The sequence below is a fragment of the Podospora anserina genome, chromosome 3 (assembly GCF_000226545.1).
Source record: "Podospora anserina S mat+ genomic DNA chromosome 3, supercontig 1".
Lineage (NCBI taxonomy): Eukaryota > Fungi > Ascomycota > Sordariomycetes > Sordariales > Podosporaceae > Podospora > Podospora anserina.
In genome coordinates, this window is record NW_001914832.1 from 123,846 (window position 1) to 143,577 (window position 19,732).

The 19,732-nt window shown below is 54.4% G+C and overlaps 4 protein-coding genes across 4 annotated transcripts, besides 1 other annotated feature; 2 read left to right on the forward strand and 2 right to left on the reverse strand.

Annotated features, from left to right (window-relative positions):
• Window positions 1-161: 161 nt before the first annotated feature.
• Window positions 162-909, forward strand: PODANS_3_380 (uncharacterized protein; the record flags this gene model as incomplete). Its single annotated transcript, XM_001903261.1, has 2 exons — window positions 162-665; window positions 727-909. 2 exons carry the CDS (start codon window positions 162-164, stop codon window positions 907-909), a joined length of 687 nt encoding a protein of 228 aa, XP_001903296.1.
• Window positions 910-1,552: 643 nt separating this feature from the next.
• On the forward strand, window positions 1,553-2,127 carry PODANS_3_385 (uncharacterized protein; the record flags this gene model as incomplete). The annotated part of the gene is made up of 2 exons (XM_001903262.1): window positions 1,553-1,831; window positions 1,891-2,127. 2 exons carry the CDS (start codon window positions 1,553-1,555, stop codon window positions 2,125-2,127), a joined length of 516 nt encoding a protein of 171 aa, XP_001903297.1.
• Window positions 2,128-3,686: 1,559 nt separating this feature from the next.
• Window positions 3,687-3,761: a sequence feature (Short protein (PODANS_3_390, CAP61070.1) was converted to a misc_feature.).
• A 1,494-nt stretch (window positions 3,762-5,255) lies between these two features.
• Window positions 5,256-7,937, reverse strand: PODANS_3_400 (uncharacterized protein; the record flags this gene model as incomplete). The annotated part of the gene is made up of 3 exons (XM_001903264.1): window positions 5,256-7,411; window positions 7,499-7,670; window positions 7,893-7,937. The coding sequence occupies 3 exons, from the start codon at window positions 7,935-7,937 to the stop codon at window positions 5,256-5,258; spliced, it is 2,373 nt and encodes a 790-aa protein (XP_001903299.1).
• A 7,857-nt stretch (window positions 7,938-15,794) lies between these two features.
• PODANS_3_410 (uncharacterized protein) lies at window positions 15,795-17,312 on the reverse strand (the record flags this gene model as incomplete). Its single annotated transcript, XM_001903265.1, has 2 exons — window positions 15,795-16,335; window positions 16,393-17,312. 2 exons carry the CDS (start codon window positions 17,310-17,312, stop codon window positions 15,795-15,797), a joined length of 1,461 nt encoding a protein of 486 aa, XP_001903300.1.
• Window positions 17,313-19,732: the final 2,420 nt, after the last annotated feature.

The window sequence follows — 19,732 nt, forward strand, 5'->3', positions numbered from 1 at the left end:
CCACCCGTCCATCCGGACCCGGTCGAGGGGGATCTTCAACATCATCTCTGTCTATAAAAATCCTCTCGTTCGCCCCCAATTGAATGGGCTCTGAAGGTGTCAGCAGTGAGCCGAGCCTCGACCCGTCACCAACCTGTGCTCCTCTCATACCGCCTCTCAAAATGAAGGTCTCAACCATCACCCTCCCTATGCTGGCCAGCCTGGCCACCGCCAACCCAGTCGAGCTCACCGAGCGACAATCCTGCCCCCCAATCCACATCTTCGGCGCCCGCGAGACCACAGTCCCCCAAGGCTATGGAACCTCCCAGGGGCTAGTCAACATGGTAGCCCAGGCCTACCCCGGCGCCACGCGGGAAGCGATCGTCTATCCCGCCTGCGGTGGGCAATCCCAATGCGGCGGTGTGAGCTACGAGAATTCTGCTCGCCAGGGGACCGCCGCCGTGGTCCGCGCCGTTACAACCCTCAACCAGCGGTGCCCCGACACCAAGATCGTCCTGATCGGATACTCCCAGGGCGGTCAGATCATGGACGGCGCGCTCTGCGGCGGGGCGGGCGCTACCCTCACGGGTGCTCCTCTTGCTGCCGTCAAGGCGGCTATTTTCATGGGCGATCCGATGTATAACCAGGGGTTGCCGTACAATGTTGGGACTTGCAGGGCTAGAGGGGTATGTATCGTCCTTTGTATCTGTCGGTATGCTGGAGGTGCTGACGAGAATTGCGCAACAGTTTGCCGGCCGACCCAACGGCTTCCAGTGCTCCCCGGGCAACCCGGCAATCATCCAGTCGTACTGCGACTCGACCGACCCGTATTGCTGCACTGGCAACGATGCCAACTCGCATCAGCAGTATGTCAACAAGTACGGGCAGCAGGCCTTGGCTTTCATCCGTCGCCAGCTGGATGCTGCGTAAGTTGTTGGCCGTGGCTTGGCATCAAAAAGGGGTTCAGGGGTTCAGGGGGGTTACAAACAGTAGGGTTAGGATAGCCTAAAATACCTATGACATTTCAGAAAGCTTCTCTGTGATTGCCCTGGTGAACGATACGTATATGTACCTCTTTCTGGAGCCTGATGTAAACAAAATGCCATTGTTCTTTTATCATGATGACGAAACTCGATGTTTAACAGACCTGAGGGCGCCTGAAAACCCTAACCCTCTTTCCAACCAAATGCCTCAGCTGGGTCAACAGTCAACATACGAACAAAGAGACCTCAAGGGTCCAGTGATTGGCTCCCAAATTCAATATGAGAATACGGAGACAGCTCCGAAAGAGGTTTACTCGCTTGGCAAGAAAGAAACCCGCATCCGGATTGTCAACACCAGTCTGGCCGCAACCAGGTGGTGGCTCTCATCGTGGTAGATGTAAAACAGGACCAGTAGAAGATGAGTTTCTTTATTGAGAAACATAAATCCCGGAGCCAATTCTTGTCCATGCCTCGGTTTGGACCATTTGCTTACCCCGTCAACTCGCAAGACAAGACAGCACTGAGCGAGCTCTCTCGAGCCATTCACATCGAGCAAAAGTCCGAGTCTCGTACCATCCATAAGAGCGAAAATGGGAGCCACATCCAGAGTTCTCCTCGTCCTATGCCGTCTAGGCGAACTCGTCTGCGGAGCCGTCGTTCTCGGTCTTCTGGGGCAGGCCTTCTCCTTGATCAACGACGCCGGCGTGCTCGAGCCCGAGGGACGACTGATCTACACCGCTGTCGTGGCCTCTCTGACGATACTTGACTCGTTAATATTCATCGTCCTGTTTGCGTACTCGTACTGGTCATTTTTACTGGACTTTATCCTGTTTGTCCTGTGGATTGTGGCTTTTGGGCTGCTCGAGTCGGTGAGTTGAACCAGAATGGATCTGAAAGATGAATATACTGACGGGCGTTGCAAACGAAGCTTACCGGCATCCACACCTGCTCCTCCTTCTGGTTTAACAACTACTGGGGTTATTACTGGGGCAGGTGGTATGTCCGCGGGCCACCTGGCATGGACATCAACTGGACGGGCTGCAACGCGTGGAGGACGGTCTTGGCCTTCAGCTTCATCGCCTCGATGATTTACCTTGCCAATGGCTTCTTGGTGAGTGCCTCCTACCTACCTACTTTTCGCTGCCTTGTCTCGCACGCTGACTGACCGACACAGGGTGTGTACTGGACTCTGGAGTACGGCAACATCAGAACAAGGTCCAAGGGCTTCTTTGAGTAAGTTCGGCTTCTATACAGCCTTCGCATTCTGCCTACTTGAAACTTTCGCTGACCAACATCTGCACAGACGCAGAAGAGGATTGGGTGGCGATACTGGCGGCGCCAGTGGACATCTTATCAAGGAGGGTGGCCCTGGGATCACGCAGACTCCTGTTCAGCATCGCAATGGCGTTATGGGGGCTGGACTGAACAATGCCGCCCCTGCAACTCCGGTCAACACATTGCCAGCTGATACCGTAGACCCGGCTGCAAGAGTGTAGACGATCGAAGGCTGCGGGAAGGGGGTTTTGAGACGGCGAGCTCGTGGTTCGACGGTTATGTATCACGGCCGTCAATTTCATACGTCGAAAGCCTTGCATGTGGTGTACCAGGTTCATCAGATATGATCAAGGCGATATATGGAATGGGTTCAAACCTGACACGTTGCAGTGAGAATGAATAGATTGGATCACGCAGAAGAGGGTTGTTCATATGAGTCACCATATATGGTTCATCTCTTCCAGTTGTGGTCACAAGTGGACGCACTGTCATGTTCCATTTCAATCTGGAACCTGATGAAACAAGTAAGTTGCCCCCAGAGATCAGGTAAGACTCGGGTGACGACCAGCTGCCTTGTCGTTGTCAATGCGCGTAGGCAGGCCCTACAAATTTACAGCAGAAATAGGCTCAGTGCACCGTCAACACCAGTCCTGGGTATTGACTTTATTCACTAATTGTACATCAAGGTTCATGCCTGTTAGGCTAGCATAACACCATCCCATCTGCTAGGTAGGTAAAAACTCAGGGGCTACTCCACACCACTCCACAGACATTGACACATTAACACATTACAGTCATTACCCCCTCTTTCCAAATCTCCCTCATAATCCACCTTCATTGCCTATCAGACTTCTTCTACCTTTTATCAAGTACCGAGCAAGATAAATCAACATAATAATAACAAGGTACCTGTGACATGCCACTTCTAAACCAAGCCTGACATCTTTGTTGACTTTCACTGTGGCAACTTTAGTAACCTGCCTGATTGGGCGTCGTATTCACAATGATATAAAAGATCGCCCAGGCAAGTACCGCAACAACCCAAAATCTCGGTGTAATCCACGGCTTTCCACCCCCACCACAAGTGTGTAACGGTGACATCGCCCAAGACAAAAAACGTTGCCTGTGATGATCCAAAACACCACCATAGAGTGGCGTCAAACAAAAGCATGTGGTAACTCCAGGACGGTTAGACGCATAGCCATGATCAAAGTGTCAATCTACCTACCTTACCTACCTCTTCCCTCCATCACGAACAAGAGACACCACAACCTGCAACCCACAGTTGTTTGATCAGAATTAACATTTACCTGGTATCCAAAATCCCAACATGCCTATCAAAAACTAATGCTATCCAAAGAAAAAAAAGAAAAAAAAGCAAAGAAAAAAAAAGCAAAAGGGTATATTTGTAGCACAGACAGACACACCTTTCTCTTGGCACCAACAAACCTAAAGCCTGCAAGAGCAAAGATTACTTTCCGCCAGAAAAAGAACATGCACCCCCCCCATCCAGCCAAAAAGCATGGCGTGAAAAGGCCTCCAAGATACCTGAAAACAACAAGAAGCCCTGACAAATTTCCACCAGAAACAGAAAAGATGCTCTACTAATAAAAATGCGTTCGCGCGCATGTGCATGTGTGTTGCTCCGCCAGCTCCCAAAGTTACCCATGCCCAAGAGTCCCTTTTTGATAACCGATACATGGAGTCCCAGGTTCCCTACCTAGGTACCTACCATCCAACCCATTTCACCGACACCAGAAACAAAACAAGACGGGGAAAAAAACAAGGAAAAACAAAAACAGGAAACGCAGGAAGCCAAAACAAGATGGGTGACAAACACATGAAACAAAGACGGGGCAAATCTCCAAGGCTAAGCACAACCAAGGCAACCTCAAAGTCCACAACAGTCACAAAGGCTGCGCAAGCAGACGACGACAACGACGACGACAACCACCTCACACGTCCTTGAGCACAGCCACTCCTAGACTCATGCCCTCCCCACCACCATCGAACCCGTGGCCTTGAACAAAAGCCGGACAATTTGCCCCCGAAGCCCCATTCACAACAAGACATCGGGTAGATATCTCCCTCCCGCCCCCGCCCAACAAGAGAGAGGGAGGGAGTGAGCCTTGATACCGTTGCCAAGAGCCCCCATGTGTATGCACCTGACCAACAGGGGGGAGGTGTCCTGCCGGCATCTAAAGTCTCGCGAACGTGTCTCGGGATCGGATCCGGATGGCAGATGAGCAACCAACCTTGACCAACGCGGATACGGTGCGTCATGCAGACGCCATAGGTAATCCCTACCGATCCCGGCCAGCAGCAAGGCAGGCAGATGCTGCTCCCATGGCTGGCTGGTGTGCGACCACCCAGATCATGCAGTAAACCCGGAACGGTAGTTCCATTCGTTGCCGTATAGACACACGCCCAGTCCCATCTTCTCGAAAGACAACCTGGAAGGTGGTCGAGTCCAAGCTGCCCAGACTTGACAAAATAAAATGCGGGTCGGTCGGAGACTTTGAGATGGTGCCACACCTGGGGGAGGGGGGGGGGGGGGGGGGGTCCTCGGGACGTGCCTAGCGGGCGAGATGGAGGTGGCCTCTGGTCAATGATTGGCCGTGCCACACCAGCTGACCCAAACTCCCACTACTAGATGTCCCACACACCACACCCATACACACACTCTAACAAACACACACACACACACACAACGGTCTCCGCCCAGGTTTGTCGTGAGAGAAGAGGCAAGGTCCTCTCGAATCCTGACGGTCCTGTTCGGATGGTTGAATCCCAGTTATCGACAACCCCATCTGATATCCTCGTGCGCGCGTGTGTGCGTGTGTGTGTGTGTGTGTGTGTGTGTGTGTGTGTGTGTGTATGATGTTTTCCCGTATTCCGTGCACACCACCAACCCCTTGGCTCCTCCATCTGCCACGGTCACAACGGCTTTGACGTCAAAAAAAGCGCTGCGGGGGTTTGTTGTCGACAATGAGGACCAACAGCCGACGGCCCACTCGATCAAGCCCGCTGCGCACCATCACCGTATGCCCCACCACCATACACCCCGCCGTGGGTACTGCTGGACTGGGCACCATATCCATCCGTGACAGAGTAGTTATCCCAGCTTCTCGACTGTCCCTGTGATGCAGGCACGCCCGAGTGAGCACCATATGCCCCTTGGCTGTGGTGGACGGCGTGGTGAGATGGTCCCGGAATGCCGTAGGGGGAGGCCATCCCTTGCGCCGCCGTGCTTCTGTGATCGTACACTGCGGGGAGAGCGGACAGGCGTAGGCTCGACGAGTCGGTCTTGATGGTCGGCGAGAGCGGTTTGGCCGCACCGTACGTCGGCCAAGAAGAGGCGCCCCCGGTGAGGGTTCGTGGACTGGTGAGCGGGTCGGCGTGGTGATGGCCGGCACCGACATAGCTCGCGGTCGAGATGGAATCCGGAGCGAGACCCGAGGACACCGCGGCGGACAAGGCCGGGTACGGACTGCCAAGGTGGTCCGCCGACGCGGGGGTGGCCATGCGCACGCGGGGGGAGTTCAGCGTCTGCCCCATGGCGGGCGTGGACGCGCTGTACTTGGAAAAGATCTTGTGGAGCGCAGCATCCAGGTCCTTCCACTGAAACACCTTGACGTCCTTCTCGATGTTGCGTGGCTTGGGAGCGCCGAAGCCCATGATGATGCCGAAAAAGGCCTCGCTCTCGTGCTTGCTTTTGCTGACGGTCATGGGCCGGTATCCTTCCAGGTTCCGGCGGATGCGGTTCTTTTCGTCTACCGGAAACTTGTGTGGCGCGTAGAGGAGCTGCTCCAGGAGGGAAATGGTGTCGACCGAAGTGACAAAACACGCCTGCCTCTCTTCCCACCAGATGCAGCTGACGCAGATGCTGTTGTGCGGGCGTTCCGACTCGGCCACCGGCTTGAACGACACAGTGATAACGTTCCCAGTCTGTTGCTTCTTGAACATGACAATCCTCCGCTTCTTTGCCCCTTCCTCGGCCGTCCAGTTCTCCGCCATGCTGCCCAGGTCCCCAATCAGCCTCAGGGTGGCCTTCTCCTGGTACAGTCCTGCTCCGTAGCCCGGGTACCCGCCGTTTGCGCTGCTGGATGACTGTCCGATGGTGCTCGTTCTGACAAGCTGTGGCGTTGCTGCCGTGGTGCTGTGTTGGAGCGATGTGAGACTGGGCCGGGTGATGGACGTGTGGGAGACGTGCGGCAGACTGGTTGACGGGCTTCGCAGGGAGTCGAGGGGGCTGTTGAACATGCCGGGCCACGTCCCTGCATGATGCGGCGACCGTAGCATCGGTGGAGCCCGTGAGTATGGGTCGGTCAACGTCAACCCTGTTCGGAAACCCGAGGTGGAAAGCACTCTGTTGCTGTTTTGGCTGTACGATACGTTCGCCGAGGCATTAAAGTCCTGCTGCTGGCCAGTGGTGCCGGTTGTCGAGACTGCAGGAGGGTAGCCATACGGGTTGGGTGCCGCGTCTGCCGGTAAGCTGTGCTGGTGAGCCGGTGGGCTCGTACTCTTTGACTGTGCGTCCAGGTGCTGGTGTGGGGGGCTCGCCCTGTGATGATGGACAGGTGATCGACCCGTGTTCTTGGGAGACCCAAACTCTGGTGGACTGCTGTCACCAGGCACTCCGGCACCCACGTTCCCACCTGACACTCCGCCCTGGTTTTCCTGGTACGAGAAAACGCCGCAGCTGTCTTGTCGGGCTAAGCCTTCGCCGCCGGAGCCTTCGACAAGAAGCGTGAGAGGTACATTGCTGAGCGACCTGCAACTTGTGCTTTGAAACTGGGGAGCCTCGACAGTCACAGTCCATGAAAAAGATCCGCTCCCATCACGGCCGTCCTTGATCACGGTTGCTTTGCATCGATATGATCCAAAGAGGACATACACATGCGGAGCAGAGCCAGACAGGCCGCCTGCGCCCAGAAGATCGTGTTGGCACGAGACCTTGAGCGAAACCCGGGTGCCGAAAGATCCAACGGTGGGCTGGCTCGAGATGACAGCGAGGTGAAGTCCCGGAGACGTCTGACCCGATAGGTACTGGCTTGCTGTTGCGTGGCTGTTGGCCGCAAAAGCCATCTGGTTCAACTGAGAGGCCGCATTTTCTGTCTGCTGTGTTGAAAACGACTGGGTCGAGTATTGTGAATACGGCGAATCTCCGTACCCTGCATGTTTGTTGGCGTGTTGGTTAGCTACCTAGCTTTTCTAAACGCCCCGGACTGCTCCTCCAACACGATCTCGAGACAACCTACCGTGCATCTGGGCTGCCTGAGCCTTGTACGACATGGGCAGGAGACCAGGGGGACAGTCCCCGCTGAGGTCCCCTCCGTTCTGCGCGGCCTCTTCCTCCAGCCTGATGGTCAACGTTTCCGGTGACTCTATCTGCTCTTCAAGGATGATGGTCCGTTGCGGATGGTAACCGGACTTGTTGGGTGAGAAGACGCGTTAGTGTGAATGAGGACGAGGTGAGGTAGGGGGAGTCAACGGAGAAAAGTGTAAAGCATCCGAGAAGGCTGTGTCTCGCGGACCGGCCGCCCTTACCGCTCGTGGTTGGCCGATTGGGAAAGGAGAGATTTGAAGGCACAACGCCCGAATCACCACCAAAACAGCCTCGGGTGCAGCAAATTGGAAATTTCAGACACTCACCGGATAGACCTTGAAAGCCGGCTCTTCAAACTTGGTGGCAGACATTCAAACTGATTTTGTGCCGAATAATTCAAGTAAGATGTGTTCTCTGCGGCCGTGATCGAGTTGGCTGAGTTTCGAGATCAGGATTGTCAATATCAACGAGGAAACCTGTGTCTCTTTTTTTATTTCTTTTTCTTTTTTTCAGTTAGGTATTTTGCTCAACATTTCTGCTCGGTCCGTTCATACCGTGTTGATTGACACCGCGGTTGGGAGACTGGCCTACCTTGAAATGGTGGTAAGTCGCTCGGCACAGAGAAGCAGACTCTAGGTCTTCCGTCTTCCGGACTCTTTTGTATCGAAACAGCGCCGTTTGAATGCCTTCGTTGTGATATCACCTCCTTCAAATCAAAAAGAAGCACCTCTTTTTCGGAGACGAACCCGTTCAAAGAATGCCCAACCGAAAACTGCAAAATAAAAGCTCGGTCAGCCCGCACTCGGATGTCGTCGCAGGGATAGCCCCTCGTGAAGATTTGGTGACACGAACCCTTTCTCTTCCAGCCTGAACCGTGGTTCGTGAGCGCAGAGGAACGAGAGGCGAGATTTGACTGTATGCAGCTATCCCGAACCTGTTCGCATACGTAGTCAGATATCGAGCGTCTCTGCAATCAGATGCTGAAGGGAAGAGCAGCAGGTTCCCGTAACCGGTTCGTCCGCTGTGGACCCTTGGAGAGACAAGAGGGAAAAAAGGGTGCAAAGACAAGACAAGGTCGAAACACCACGTCGTTGGATGTTTTGGGGAAGGGATCCCTAATGTGTGGGAGAAAGGGTGAAGATGATGCCAGTGAAGACACGGGAGGATCAACACGGACCAGCAGCTTGCATTTTTGGGGAGGGTTGGATCAAGTGGTTCCGAGGAATGCTGTCCGGGAGTCCTGCTCTCGACGACACTCGCAACGAGCAATCGGCACGTCCTGGGGCCGGATTCCGGGTGCGTTTGGCTGGGCAGAAGAAGCAGGTGACGACGACGGAGGACAGACGGTAGGTTTCTCTGACGCGCGGGTGATACACAGGGTTTGCAAGTGATTCAACGTTGAATGCAAGATTCCATGGTCTTTGTCGAGATGCGGATCATGCAAGGGTCGCTGGGAGGGTGGTTCCGTGGTGGAGACCCGTACCCGATAGGTGTAGGAATGATGGCCCTTTTCCCCCCGTCCGTGAACAAAAGCAAAAGGCGATGTTGCCGCGGAGCAGAGGTGGAGGTTGAAGGTGTGCAGATGAGATGAGATGACCATTTGATAGAGCCAGCAGCAACTTTGCAGCCAAGCCCAACGACGAAAAGCCTCGGGACGCAGCCCAAAAAGACAGGGAAAAGAAACACTAGGTAGCAAGGTAGGGAGCTGTGCTTGTACTGGTACTTACCTCGCCGTGTTGGTGTGCGTGTAAGTGGGCGGGCAGAGGTTGGTGGTGGTTGTGGCTATGTCCACGCCCGGGGGTGGTACTCGGGGACCGTCTGGGGCAGAGTTGGCCGAATGGAGGCTGCTCAGGGTGAAATTGGTTAGGCGCCGCTGCAAGCCTTGTCAGTAGTGTTTACTATTGGATGGCAGTGGGGCAGCCAACCTGAAGGAGCAGCTGCACGGGCAGGGGGTGGTGGGGGGGGGAGATGATCGTCTTTGGCGGATCTTGGACCCCAGATCAGCTGTGCTGCAATAAGCTAATCCCTGTGATCGAGAATGCGACGCTCGGTCGTCGTCCGGCACTTCCACGACCGTCAGTTGCTCAGTTGGCGGCGATCCGGCCAAAAAGAGGTTGTGAATGGCGCCGTCCTTCCCGCTAGCTAAGGTAAAGCTACCTGGTTTGATAGAACCAGCAGCAACCGTGCTCCCGCCTCCCCGCGCGCAAATAAAATGCTTCAAAAAATAAAATAAATATAAAAATAAAACCTATCCTGCCTCCTAGGCGCCAGTCTGTGCTCGCTCGCTGTGGCAGGCTGGAAAATGTGCGGGCGTGGGCGGCTGGCGGCTGTATAATAGGGCCGTTCAGTCTCTGGCTCATTGGTAGGTTAGCTGGGGGAACTGGATCGCCGTGGGGGTGGGTGACTGATGATCCGGGGCAGGACACCACCGTTGATGTATTTCCGACCCGGAAGTGGGTTCCAAATAGGGCAGTCTGGGGCCGGCGGCTGTTGGAGAGGCTGGAGAGGAAACTCACTGAATCTGCCACCTAGAAGTAGCCTGCGCTTTCTCAAATAAGAATACCTAGGCAGTTTTGAAAGTTGGTCGAGGTTGGTCAAGGTAAGGTAGGTGAGATATGAGAAGGAGTGCTCGATACATAAAGCCTCTGGGCTGGTGATATCCATACCTTACCACGACGTTGCCAAAGGTTGATGAGGCCAAAGCGCACATCACACCAGCAGTTGATGTCCAGGAGCACTATCGCGTCCAGCCACGACAGCAGCCACGGCCGCAGATAGAATGTTGCAGCAGCGAGTACCCCGGTTGACATGGCACCACGTCGAGGGTCGAGCCGGCCAGAGTGTACCGCGGGGTATCTCTTCCCTGTGTGAGTGATGTTGGCTGCATGTCTCTTCCGGGATCAAGCATCACTGGGCAGAAGAAAGTGTGGTTGAACAGGAAATATTGCCTGTGGCAGCTACGGGCGTAGGCCCTGTTGCATGATGCATCTGGCTCCTGGGCGAGGGCGAGGTTGCTGTTGCCAGGCCTTCTGTTTCTTACAAATACCTACCTACCCAGGGCCATCACCATCGGCCTCGGAGGCCAGGGACCAGCATCTCCGGCCTCAGGAGACGGCAGCCCGGGATCCCATGAGCTCTTGGCGGCGATGACAAGGGCTGGGGCATGGTGAAACGTGTCGACCATCCTGACAAGAATAGACGCCTGTGGCATCTGCTGCCAGTGAACATGAGCCGTAACCACCATAGGGATATCGCCTGCGGCACTGTCAGCAACTGTATCACGGTCGCAGCGAATGGGAGGGCATGCTCACCGCAGTCATCCGCGCAACGAAATCGGTGGCCAGTCCCTGGTGCCCTAGGGTTTCCGTCGTCTTGCATAGCTTGGTGGCGACCTGATGCTGGAGACCACAGGGATAAGTAGGTCAGGTACCTGAGGAGAACTAAGGTATGTAACAAAAACGCTCATTCAGCTGCGCATATAGACAAAAAGTTTTCAGAGGCAATAGGTTAAAGAATTGCCTCCCTTCTTTAGACAAGACGTTGTCCGCTTCTTTGTTCAAACCAGTTGATTATCAAATCCAGACCTAACTACCTACCTACCTTGAGCATCCAACAAGGCCTTTAATCACACACTTTGTCAAAAACCCACTGCCCACCTATACCGGGCACACCGAGGGCTCAGGAGATGATCAGTGGTCGAGGTGCTCATCACTTACACCACCACCAAGGTCATGGTCATGTAAGGAGGTATGTAAGAGGTCTCGTTCACGGGGCTATCCCTACCTCGCAACTCCTTTGCCACCACCTACGGCCGTACAAGCCAGCTTCAGATTCGACGCCCTCCCGCACAGCGCCCGAAGCCCCAGTGCAACGTCGATTCCCATTGATATGGCCCCGGGGAGTCGCGGGTAACCGCCATTATCCGCGCGTCGAGTCCCGTCCAGCGGTCCCGGCTTTGGCGTGACACGGGCTCCTGGGGCCTTGTGCACCCTTCGACCCCAGGTACGGGTACTCGACGGATCGAGGCGCTGTGGCCGTTATCCGGGTTGTGCAGTTCCCATTGCCGCCGTTCGGAGGAAGCCGGCAGATTTCGGTATTTGACCCGCGCCACTACAGATCATGTCGCAGATCTCAAGCCATTCTGTCTGTCTATCATCTACCTACCTACCTACCTACCTACCTACCTACTTACCTACCTATCTACCTTGGGTGTCAATCGTGGCCAGAAACACAATGATGGTCGTGCACATACATCCTAGATGAGCCTGCATATAAGAGGTGGGACAAAAACAGGTGCAGAGTGTGCTAGTAACTATCGACACTCGAGATCATGCATGGCTATAGTGTTGTGGTCGCAGATCTGGCAGCCTCAGTCCGTTCCCAACCCCAGCAGCCGACCGGCCCAGCATAGAGGCCATCTTGGGTCCGGGTCAGGGTTGGAACGGAGGTACCTTAACCTCCTTGGACAGGTAGGTACGGTAGGTTTCCTTCCAGCGCTCTTGTTATCACGGTCAACGGAACGGCCGTATACTCGCCTTGGAGCGCTCGCTTTCCCAAGGCTGTTGCACAATCAACAACGGCATAGACAGGCGTTCCTAGCTTCTTGCCTTCTACTTGAAAAACGTGCCTGGGTCAAGCTCTGATAATTCTAGGTGCGTGGTTCCATGTACCACTCTGTGCCATGCGTTTGCGTGGAACAAAGCTGGCAGTCTCCTCCGAGGTCTGCTAACCGCTGAGTCTGCTCGCAGGTAGGTAAGGTAGGTATGCTCATATTGCCCCAGCATCGCAATCATGTCATTACCATCTGCGAGCAGCCGGCAGTTCACATCATCTCGGTCTATCCCTCGATCCTGCAGCAATGCGACAAGGTCAATATGGAGCTGGGTCACAGCTGCTCCTTGTACCATGTGTAGCCTTACGCCCGTATGGCACAAGTGACAAAATGTTGAACAAGAGATGGCGAGAGCATGGCCCGGCATCTTCCACTCTGAGCATCAGGCAGGGGCGGCGGCGATCTGGATTCTCATTTCCGGCGGCTGGGTCCTATTCGCGGCGCTGGAAACCCGCTGTATCTGGCCCTTCTCAATGGCGGTGAGGTCCTTGATGATACGATACCTACCTACCTACCTACCTACCTACCTACCTTACGACAAGGCGGTACACGCACGAGAACTTTTGTCACCCTACCGGCGACAGCTACCCGACCAGCGAAAAGAAAAGCCCAGCGGTTATCTGCTGGGCAGTCCGGACCAGAGCAGAAGGTGAAACACAGTGTTGATTTCGGATGCAACGCCCCGAGCCAGAGCCTGGTCGGCTGCCAGATCTTAGACATCCCATAGTGAGGTGGGGCAGGGAAGAGGGCGTGTCTCTTGTTGTTGGAGACACGTTTTTCGGATTTTTCAGACGAGGCCGATAGCGCCTTGCTTCGACGACATCTCAAACTGAGCTGCTCTGGGTGGAAAAGCCGTTGAGATGACGGCATCCTGCTCTGAGCCAGTGCTTATTTAGTAGCATTCCTGGCCGGCCTCCACCCCGTGCTCCTCAAGATTTCCTCCCATGATATAAGCCCCCCTCTTCCGGTTGCCTCTGGTCTGCTCCCAAGGTATAAGCATAACCAGATTGCTGGGAACATATACACTAGATGGGGTGTGCAAGATGCTGCCGCTTTCCGCAGCTTTGTCTTCCCTTACGCAGACACCCGCGGTGGGAAAGCTCAAGAGCCAAACAGAGAGCTTTCTTGACCGGCAGACCGCAGAAACGCTGCTGCAAACGCCCTCATCCGAGCTCTGAAAGTGGACGTAATAAGGTCCTGAAGTTACGGGAGCGTGGAAGAACTCCGGGGCCCTGTTTGTGCATCCTCAACCATGCGAGCTTCTCTGCTAGGCAGGTAGGTAGGCAGGTAGGTACCTTAGCTACCAAACCCGAAAACACAGATATCGCGGAGGACGGAGAATCATCAGGCCGACTCTCATCTCCCATTGTCGGACCGCTATGGAGATGATGGTTTCCGAAAACATCGCCTTGCATCACTGGTCTCTTCAAGGATTTTCCCCCCTCCCACCAGCATTTTTGTGATTGCGGTACAGATTTGCTTCGGCGCCGAAGCAGACAGAGGGGATCACGACAAATCAGCACTTTGCGCGAGCTCACTGGTTGAGATGGCCCAAAGTACAAGTACATACCTCTCATTAACAAATGCTTCTTCCCAGCCCCCCGTACCCTCCTATTCACTCCACTAGGGTGCGGTTATCCGCAGCCTTGTCTAGGATGTGCTGCCCAGATCGCCGACCAGGATGCGGTCCCGATTACTTCCTCTCCGATCTTGGCTCCGGCGTGTTTCGTTCGCTGCTGGGCAGAAGGGGGAGGCATCATGATCTGCCGCTGTCATCCCCAAGCCGGAGAGGCGCAGAGGCCACGAAACGGTCTGCTGCTGCCAGGGGGGCAAGGAGAGAAGATGACCTAGCTCCTACTGTCGCGGCCTTTTCCGATCCCTTCCGTGAGGCGGTCTGAGTCGATCTCAACGGCGGCCCGCGTCAGACATGTCCACCGGCGCCGGGCACGGCAGTCCCCCATCATCAATCGCCATCTTGCATTTCACTCAAAGCATGATGCTGCCTTAGTATGCCACCCCAGCTTACCCCTGGCGGGCGTCTTGACACGTCTCTAGCGTCTCTTCCCTCCTGTTCTTCTGTTACCGCAGAAATGAAAATGGTGTGCAGGTGCAGCAATATTTTTCAGCTCAGCATGGTGCAGCCGCGCCAGCTACCTACCGTGTCAGGGGCCGCCGCCAGCAAAGCAAGCAAGTCACTGACCGCCTCACGTGTGTGTGTGGGTGGGTGGGATCCCGCACAACACTGCACGACACACACGTTTGCCTGCCTTTTTCTTTCTCTTGTTGATAAAAGGAGAGCGAAGAGAGAGGGAACCAACGCTCGAAACTAAACAAAAGCCTGGCTTGGCGATCTCTTGCCGATCATTGCTCGTTTCTAGCCCGGGACGTTGTATTTGCTTTTCAGGCCAAGGCCGCCTTGGCACAACCCAGTCGCCCTTCCAAATCGGGGGGCCCTGTCTGTGTGATCTGTGATCTACCGGAGGATTTGCGCAGGCTTGCAGCGCGGTCGGCCAGCTTCTGCTCCTTCGGTCCCATTTTGGGCCAGGGGGCTTGGACGGCGATGTTGGACCAGGGGGGGTCGTTGACGGATCATCATTGCCAAGAGGCTAGCCAATCTGCACCGCATCGTGAACTTCGGGGGAGGAGGAGAGCTGGTGGTGGTCTGCATCGTTACCTGTCAGCTGTCAGTGACGAAAAAAGCCGTTGCTTTTCTTCCCCCCTCTTGAGCATTCCAGGTCAGGGCTGACATACCTTAGGTATGTATGTACAGACAGCGCACAGAGCGCCGCCGCCCACGCATATGTTTGTTCTCTAGTGTATGGGTGTATAGTCCGGCCGAGCCTCGCCCCTCTCACACTCACCCTTGTCCCTTGCCGGCGACTTGGATGACGATCCCCTCACTTGGAGCCCAGGGATTGGAGCCAAGGGGCGGAGCGGACGAGGCCAGGGGAATTGCAGATTTCAACATCTTTGCCCCGAGCATTCTTCCCGCGATGAGACAGGCCAGTCTAGATTAGCGTATCATGACGGAGATTTCCGCATCATTTTTTCTTTCCTCATCAGAGGGCGTCATTGATCGTCCGCCATCCACGGCCCTGGGATGGGGGAGGGGGTGCTTTGGTGATGCAATCCCTAGCTTATCATGCCGATCATCCAAAACTTGTAATTGTTGCGCGCCTGCTGGAAGCTGATGTCGAGCCTGAGGAGCAGATAGGTATGCTGACTGGCCCGGGTGGAATCTGTTGATCAATATGACGCAGTGATTTGACAAAAGCCTCAATGGAATGGAAACACATCGCTTGCCGGCGCTGCCGAAACATGAAGCCGACCAAAAACGGAGCATAATCCTTCGTTCTGTGAAGTGGAAGATAGGTGCCCTTCTCTCAGATTGGTAGAAAATCTCCTCGTGATTCAAGACTGTCTCAAGAGTCTTTGCCCGCCTTCTTCTTTGTCTTCCGGCAGTCAGTCAGACACCGGCAAACGGGCGGGGCAAACGTCTCCGCAAGTCGGCTTTGGGTTCATGTGAAGATTGATTCATGAGAGAGCTTCCATTGTGACATCCGGACAAAGGTCCGTCATGAACTAGCTACGTATTGTGCCTGCTCACATAATCACATTATATTTCTTGCCTGTAGGTCCTTTGGACAACATCGACATCTGGCCCCGTCTCACCCACCTTCTTATACTCCTTTGCCACGTTGATCCTCCTATCCACACCCACAAACCACTGACCCTCCCTGTCTTGGAACCACCCGAACGAATAGCATCCCTCGGATGTAGCCAGGCCCAACGCCGTACTGTCTCTGACATCGTGTAGCAAGTGCTCCCCTCGGCACAAGTAGACCATCTTGGAGACAAGAGTGTTCGGCCTCCGAGGCGCAAAGACACGCCGATAGAGTAGAGCGTTGAGGAAGGCGGCAAGTGAGATGAATGGAGCGATATAAGAAAGTATCTGAGCCAACAACGCAGGTCCACGCAGGCATCCGGGCACCGGCGCGTATATCCCTTGTTTTTTGACTATTGCCAAGGTGGAGTCCCAGAGGGGGTTGACGAGTAGCATCATGAGCTGGAGGTTGAGAGATCCGCCCAAAGCCATTAGGCACAAGCTGGAGCCCGCGGTTACTTGAAGGAGGGTCGAACCTGGGGCGTATCTTTGTCTTAATCGGCGTTAGCTATCAGGAGATACCTTTGCTTACTCGTGGCAGCATACCTACCTGATTTGTTTCAGACTGTCATGGCTTCGAACCCGAGGCTCCTTGGACTGACGACGCGCTGTTAACGAGGCAAATGGCAGGATTGCGCTCAAACTGCTTTGTATTCCTGACCAGGATACGGTGTTGATCAGCAGCAGAGCTGTGAACAATGGCCTCAGGATATCCGGGTCGAAATCATCCGGAGGAAAGGTTGCAAGAAGAACAATGGGAAGGTAGACACCCGACACCATCAGTTGCACTGCCCATACAACAGGTGGGAATAGGTTGAATGGGTGTGCGTCGAGACTTGTGTTCCCAATCCCAATGGTCCGGGGGATGGATGCCGTGTTTGGATCTTGAGAGGCCACCAGCTCTAACCGCCGGTGCTGCTTGTAGGAGAGTCGAAACCGGCAATGCTGAAGGGCTTCTTGCAGGGCTCCGCTGTCGGCATGAGATGGGATTTTCTTCAGCATAGAAAGAAACTGGGGGCTGTCGCATAGCAGGCGGGTCAAATCCTCAATGGAGGATATCTCAGATAATAGGCCCGACCGCCTCCTCTGAATAATGGCTAGACCAAGGCCGCACACAAAAGAAAGAAGGCAGAGAACCTCGAGTACGCGACACCATGATTCGTGCATGAGTACCACGACAGTCGTGTCACGACTGTACGCAGGCCAAACCATAGTCCATGCCAGCCGAGTGAGCAGCGGCGACAGTGTGAAAGTCGCAAAGTAAACAACCGAGGCGAGGAAGACGGTCCAATGGTGGGCCATGGCCGATTTCACCGGCACCAAAAAGGTCATCGTATTGATGTACCCCATTGCAAGCGAGCTCTCAAGTCTTGCACCCTCGGGCCGTGATAGCTGGTAGAATGGCTCGAGCTGACAGGTTCTGGCGTAGACGACCTCCCACAGCAGCCCGTCGACAAGAAAAAAAGCCATGGCTGGGTACTGCCAGGAGGCATATGATGACGAGTCGTCAGTCTTGAACTGAAAAGGGGCCGACTTGTGCTTCTGGAGAAGGGTTTCCAAGACAATAAATGGAACAAGTTGAAGAATCGCGAGGATTGCGATGGTGAGAGGCCGAACTGAAACCGGCTTCCAAGTTGCTGCATAGCGGGTTTGTTCATCCTCGGATTCGACATGAGCTGCGTGATCTTGTGTGACTGGGAGTGGCCGTTAGCGTTGACTAGTTCATAGAAGAAAGTTGGTTGGATGACTTGCCCCCTTGAGATTTCTCTTGGGAGTTACTGTTCTCTTCACCTCTGGCCATTGTGGATCTTTCGACTCTTCACCGGATAGAATGTATCAAGAACTGTGTCTGCTATTGACCCAAACATATCCAGGTGTTCTCGGTTGCTTTTGGACATTTCCCAGAAGGAAAGACAGTGTAAGAGCATTTTGAACCCCGCGTCCAAAGCTGCCTTGTCACCCAATATTGTGCCTTGAGCCAGCCACTATTTCCAGCTTTGGTGCACGCCCAGAAATTCTGACAACATCACACCAATCAACAGCCCAGTCACGACTTCAGCTCAACAGCAAGACTACGTACGTGGCTGATAACAGTCTACATAGGTATACGGTAAGGTATCTAGGAAAGCCGAGTTGTCTGGCTGATGAGTGTATACTTGTTTTCCTGCGATGAGCCAATCCAAAAATCGAGTTTCCCCTCAATTGCACCAGCAAGCATAGGGTTTCCCATTAACCAGTATTGCCATCAGTGTCTATTTCTAAGCAGCATCCATCTCGGGGTCAGACAAAGGGGGCAACAGGTGGTGATAAGGGGTAAAAGTGCATTGTAAACATACCTATAACCGTCAATCCGGGCAAAGACAGCTAATTGTGAGAAATGTGATTTCAAATTACCTATATTCGATGTCCCTCTCTTTCTGCATGATGTGTAGCTATGAGGACGAGAGAAATGCTACCTCATTCGTATCCGGTGTATCCATCTGCGAATTTCAGAAAATTGGCTTTTCCGATCATCAAACTCACTCTTCCATTGCTCCTTACGTACCATGGGAAAGCCGACTCAAGCCAGGTACCGGTGACGGCTCGGAGCGGACATGCAACGGCCGCGCAACTACCTAAGGAACCTTGACCAAACAACAGCAGCCCGCATGTGCCAAATTGCAATGCCATTTCTAGAGGCTGTGTCTGTGCCGGACTGAGCCTACCACCTTACACCCTGCAGGAGCTGATCGGAAAGGGGCTCATTCGGGAGAGTCTACAATGCAACCGGCTCGACTTCCACCAACGGGAACAAGCTGGTAACCATCAAAATCATCAACATCCACCGCGCAGATCTGAACATGAGCCAGCATCACCCCGACGGGACTTTTGGCGCAAAGTGCAGCTGTGCGATTTTGGAGTTGCGGGCTTGGTCAAGGAGCGAGCTGACAAGAGGAAGACGGTGACTGGGACGCTTCAGTGGATGGCACCTGAGCTGTTTGACAAGACGGTGGAGTATGGCAAAGTCCACAGAGGCACAGGTACATCCTTGGGACTGAAACAGCAGCCCTACCAGTGTTCTGTCGGGTCTTGTCGCGAGCTTCCAAGAGTGAAAGGCCCAGGGAGGAGACCAAAAGTCGCTGCTTTCCTCTGCCGGTGCAGAAGCCTTTCTTGGCTGTCTAGATCGGAGCCAGCAGGACCATCTACCGCGCGACTTCCAATCCCGACCTCAGAAGCTCTTCCCTGACCGAGGACGAAGACGATGAAGGTACCTACCATCTGCAAGCTATCACCCGACAAAGCCACTTTCACGGGAGGGACCTCCCAAGACGAGGGAACCATCACTTTGCATCCCCACTGAGCAGCCCAAGGCGTTCTGCGATGCACAAGAGGTGGTGGTGCCCGAGGAACAGCTGATATATCACTCTAAGCCGCGAGAGCCGAGTTTATGTTTACCGACACTGGGGATTACCATGGACAGCAGCGCGGGAACCCGGATGAACAGTCCTACGATACCGCAGATTGTTGTTGATGAAGGTGGTGAGGGATCTCCAAAAAGATCCAGGGAGTGAGGCAAGAGAACACCGCCTGCACTGCCGAGGCCTCCAGCGGAGGAGGTGTTGTTGGCGAATGGGGAGAGGGATGCATTGCGGGACACAATGGAGAGATTGTGTTGGATCTCAGGTATGTTCGAGCATTTGGAGTTTACGGAGGCGGTGATGGGGGGATTGTTACCGCTTGGGAAGCGGGGCGCGCAAGGGAGGTGATGCTATAGGTAATAAAGGGACAGATGCTTCATAGGCGTATCAAAAGACCCGAGTGCGAAGAAGCCATCAATGCATTGACCGTCTACCTCTACATCTCACTTCCCGAAAAAAACAACAAATTATCCCCCCATCAACCTCCCCCTC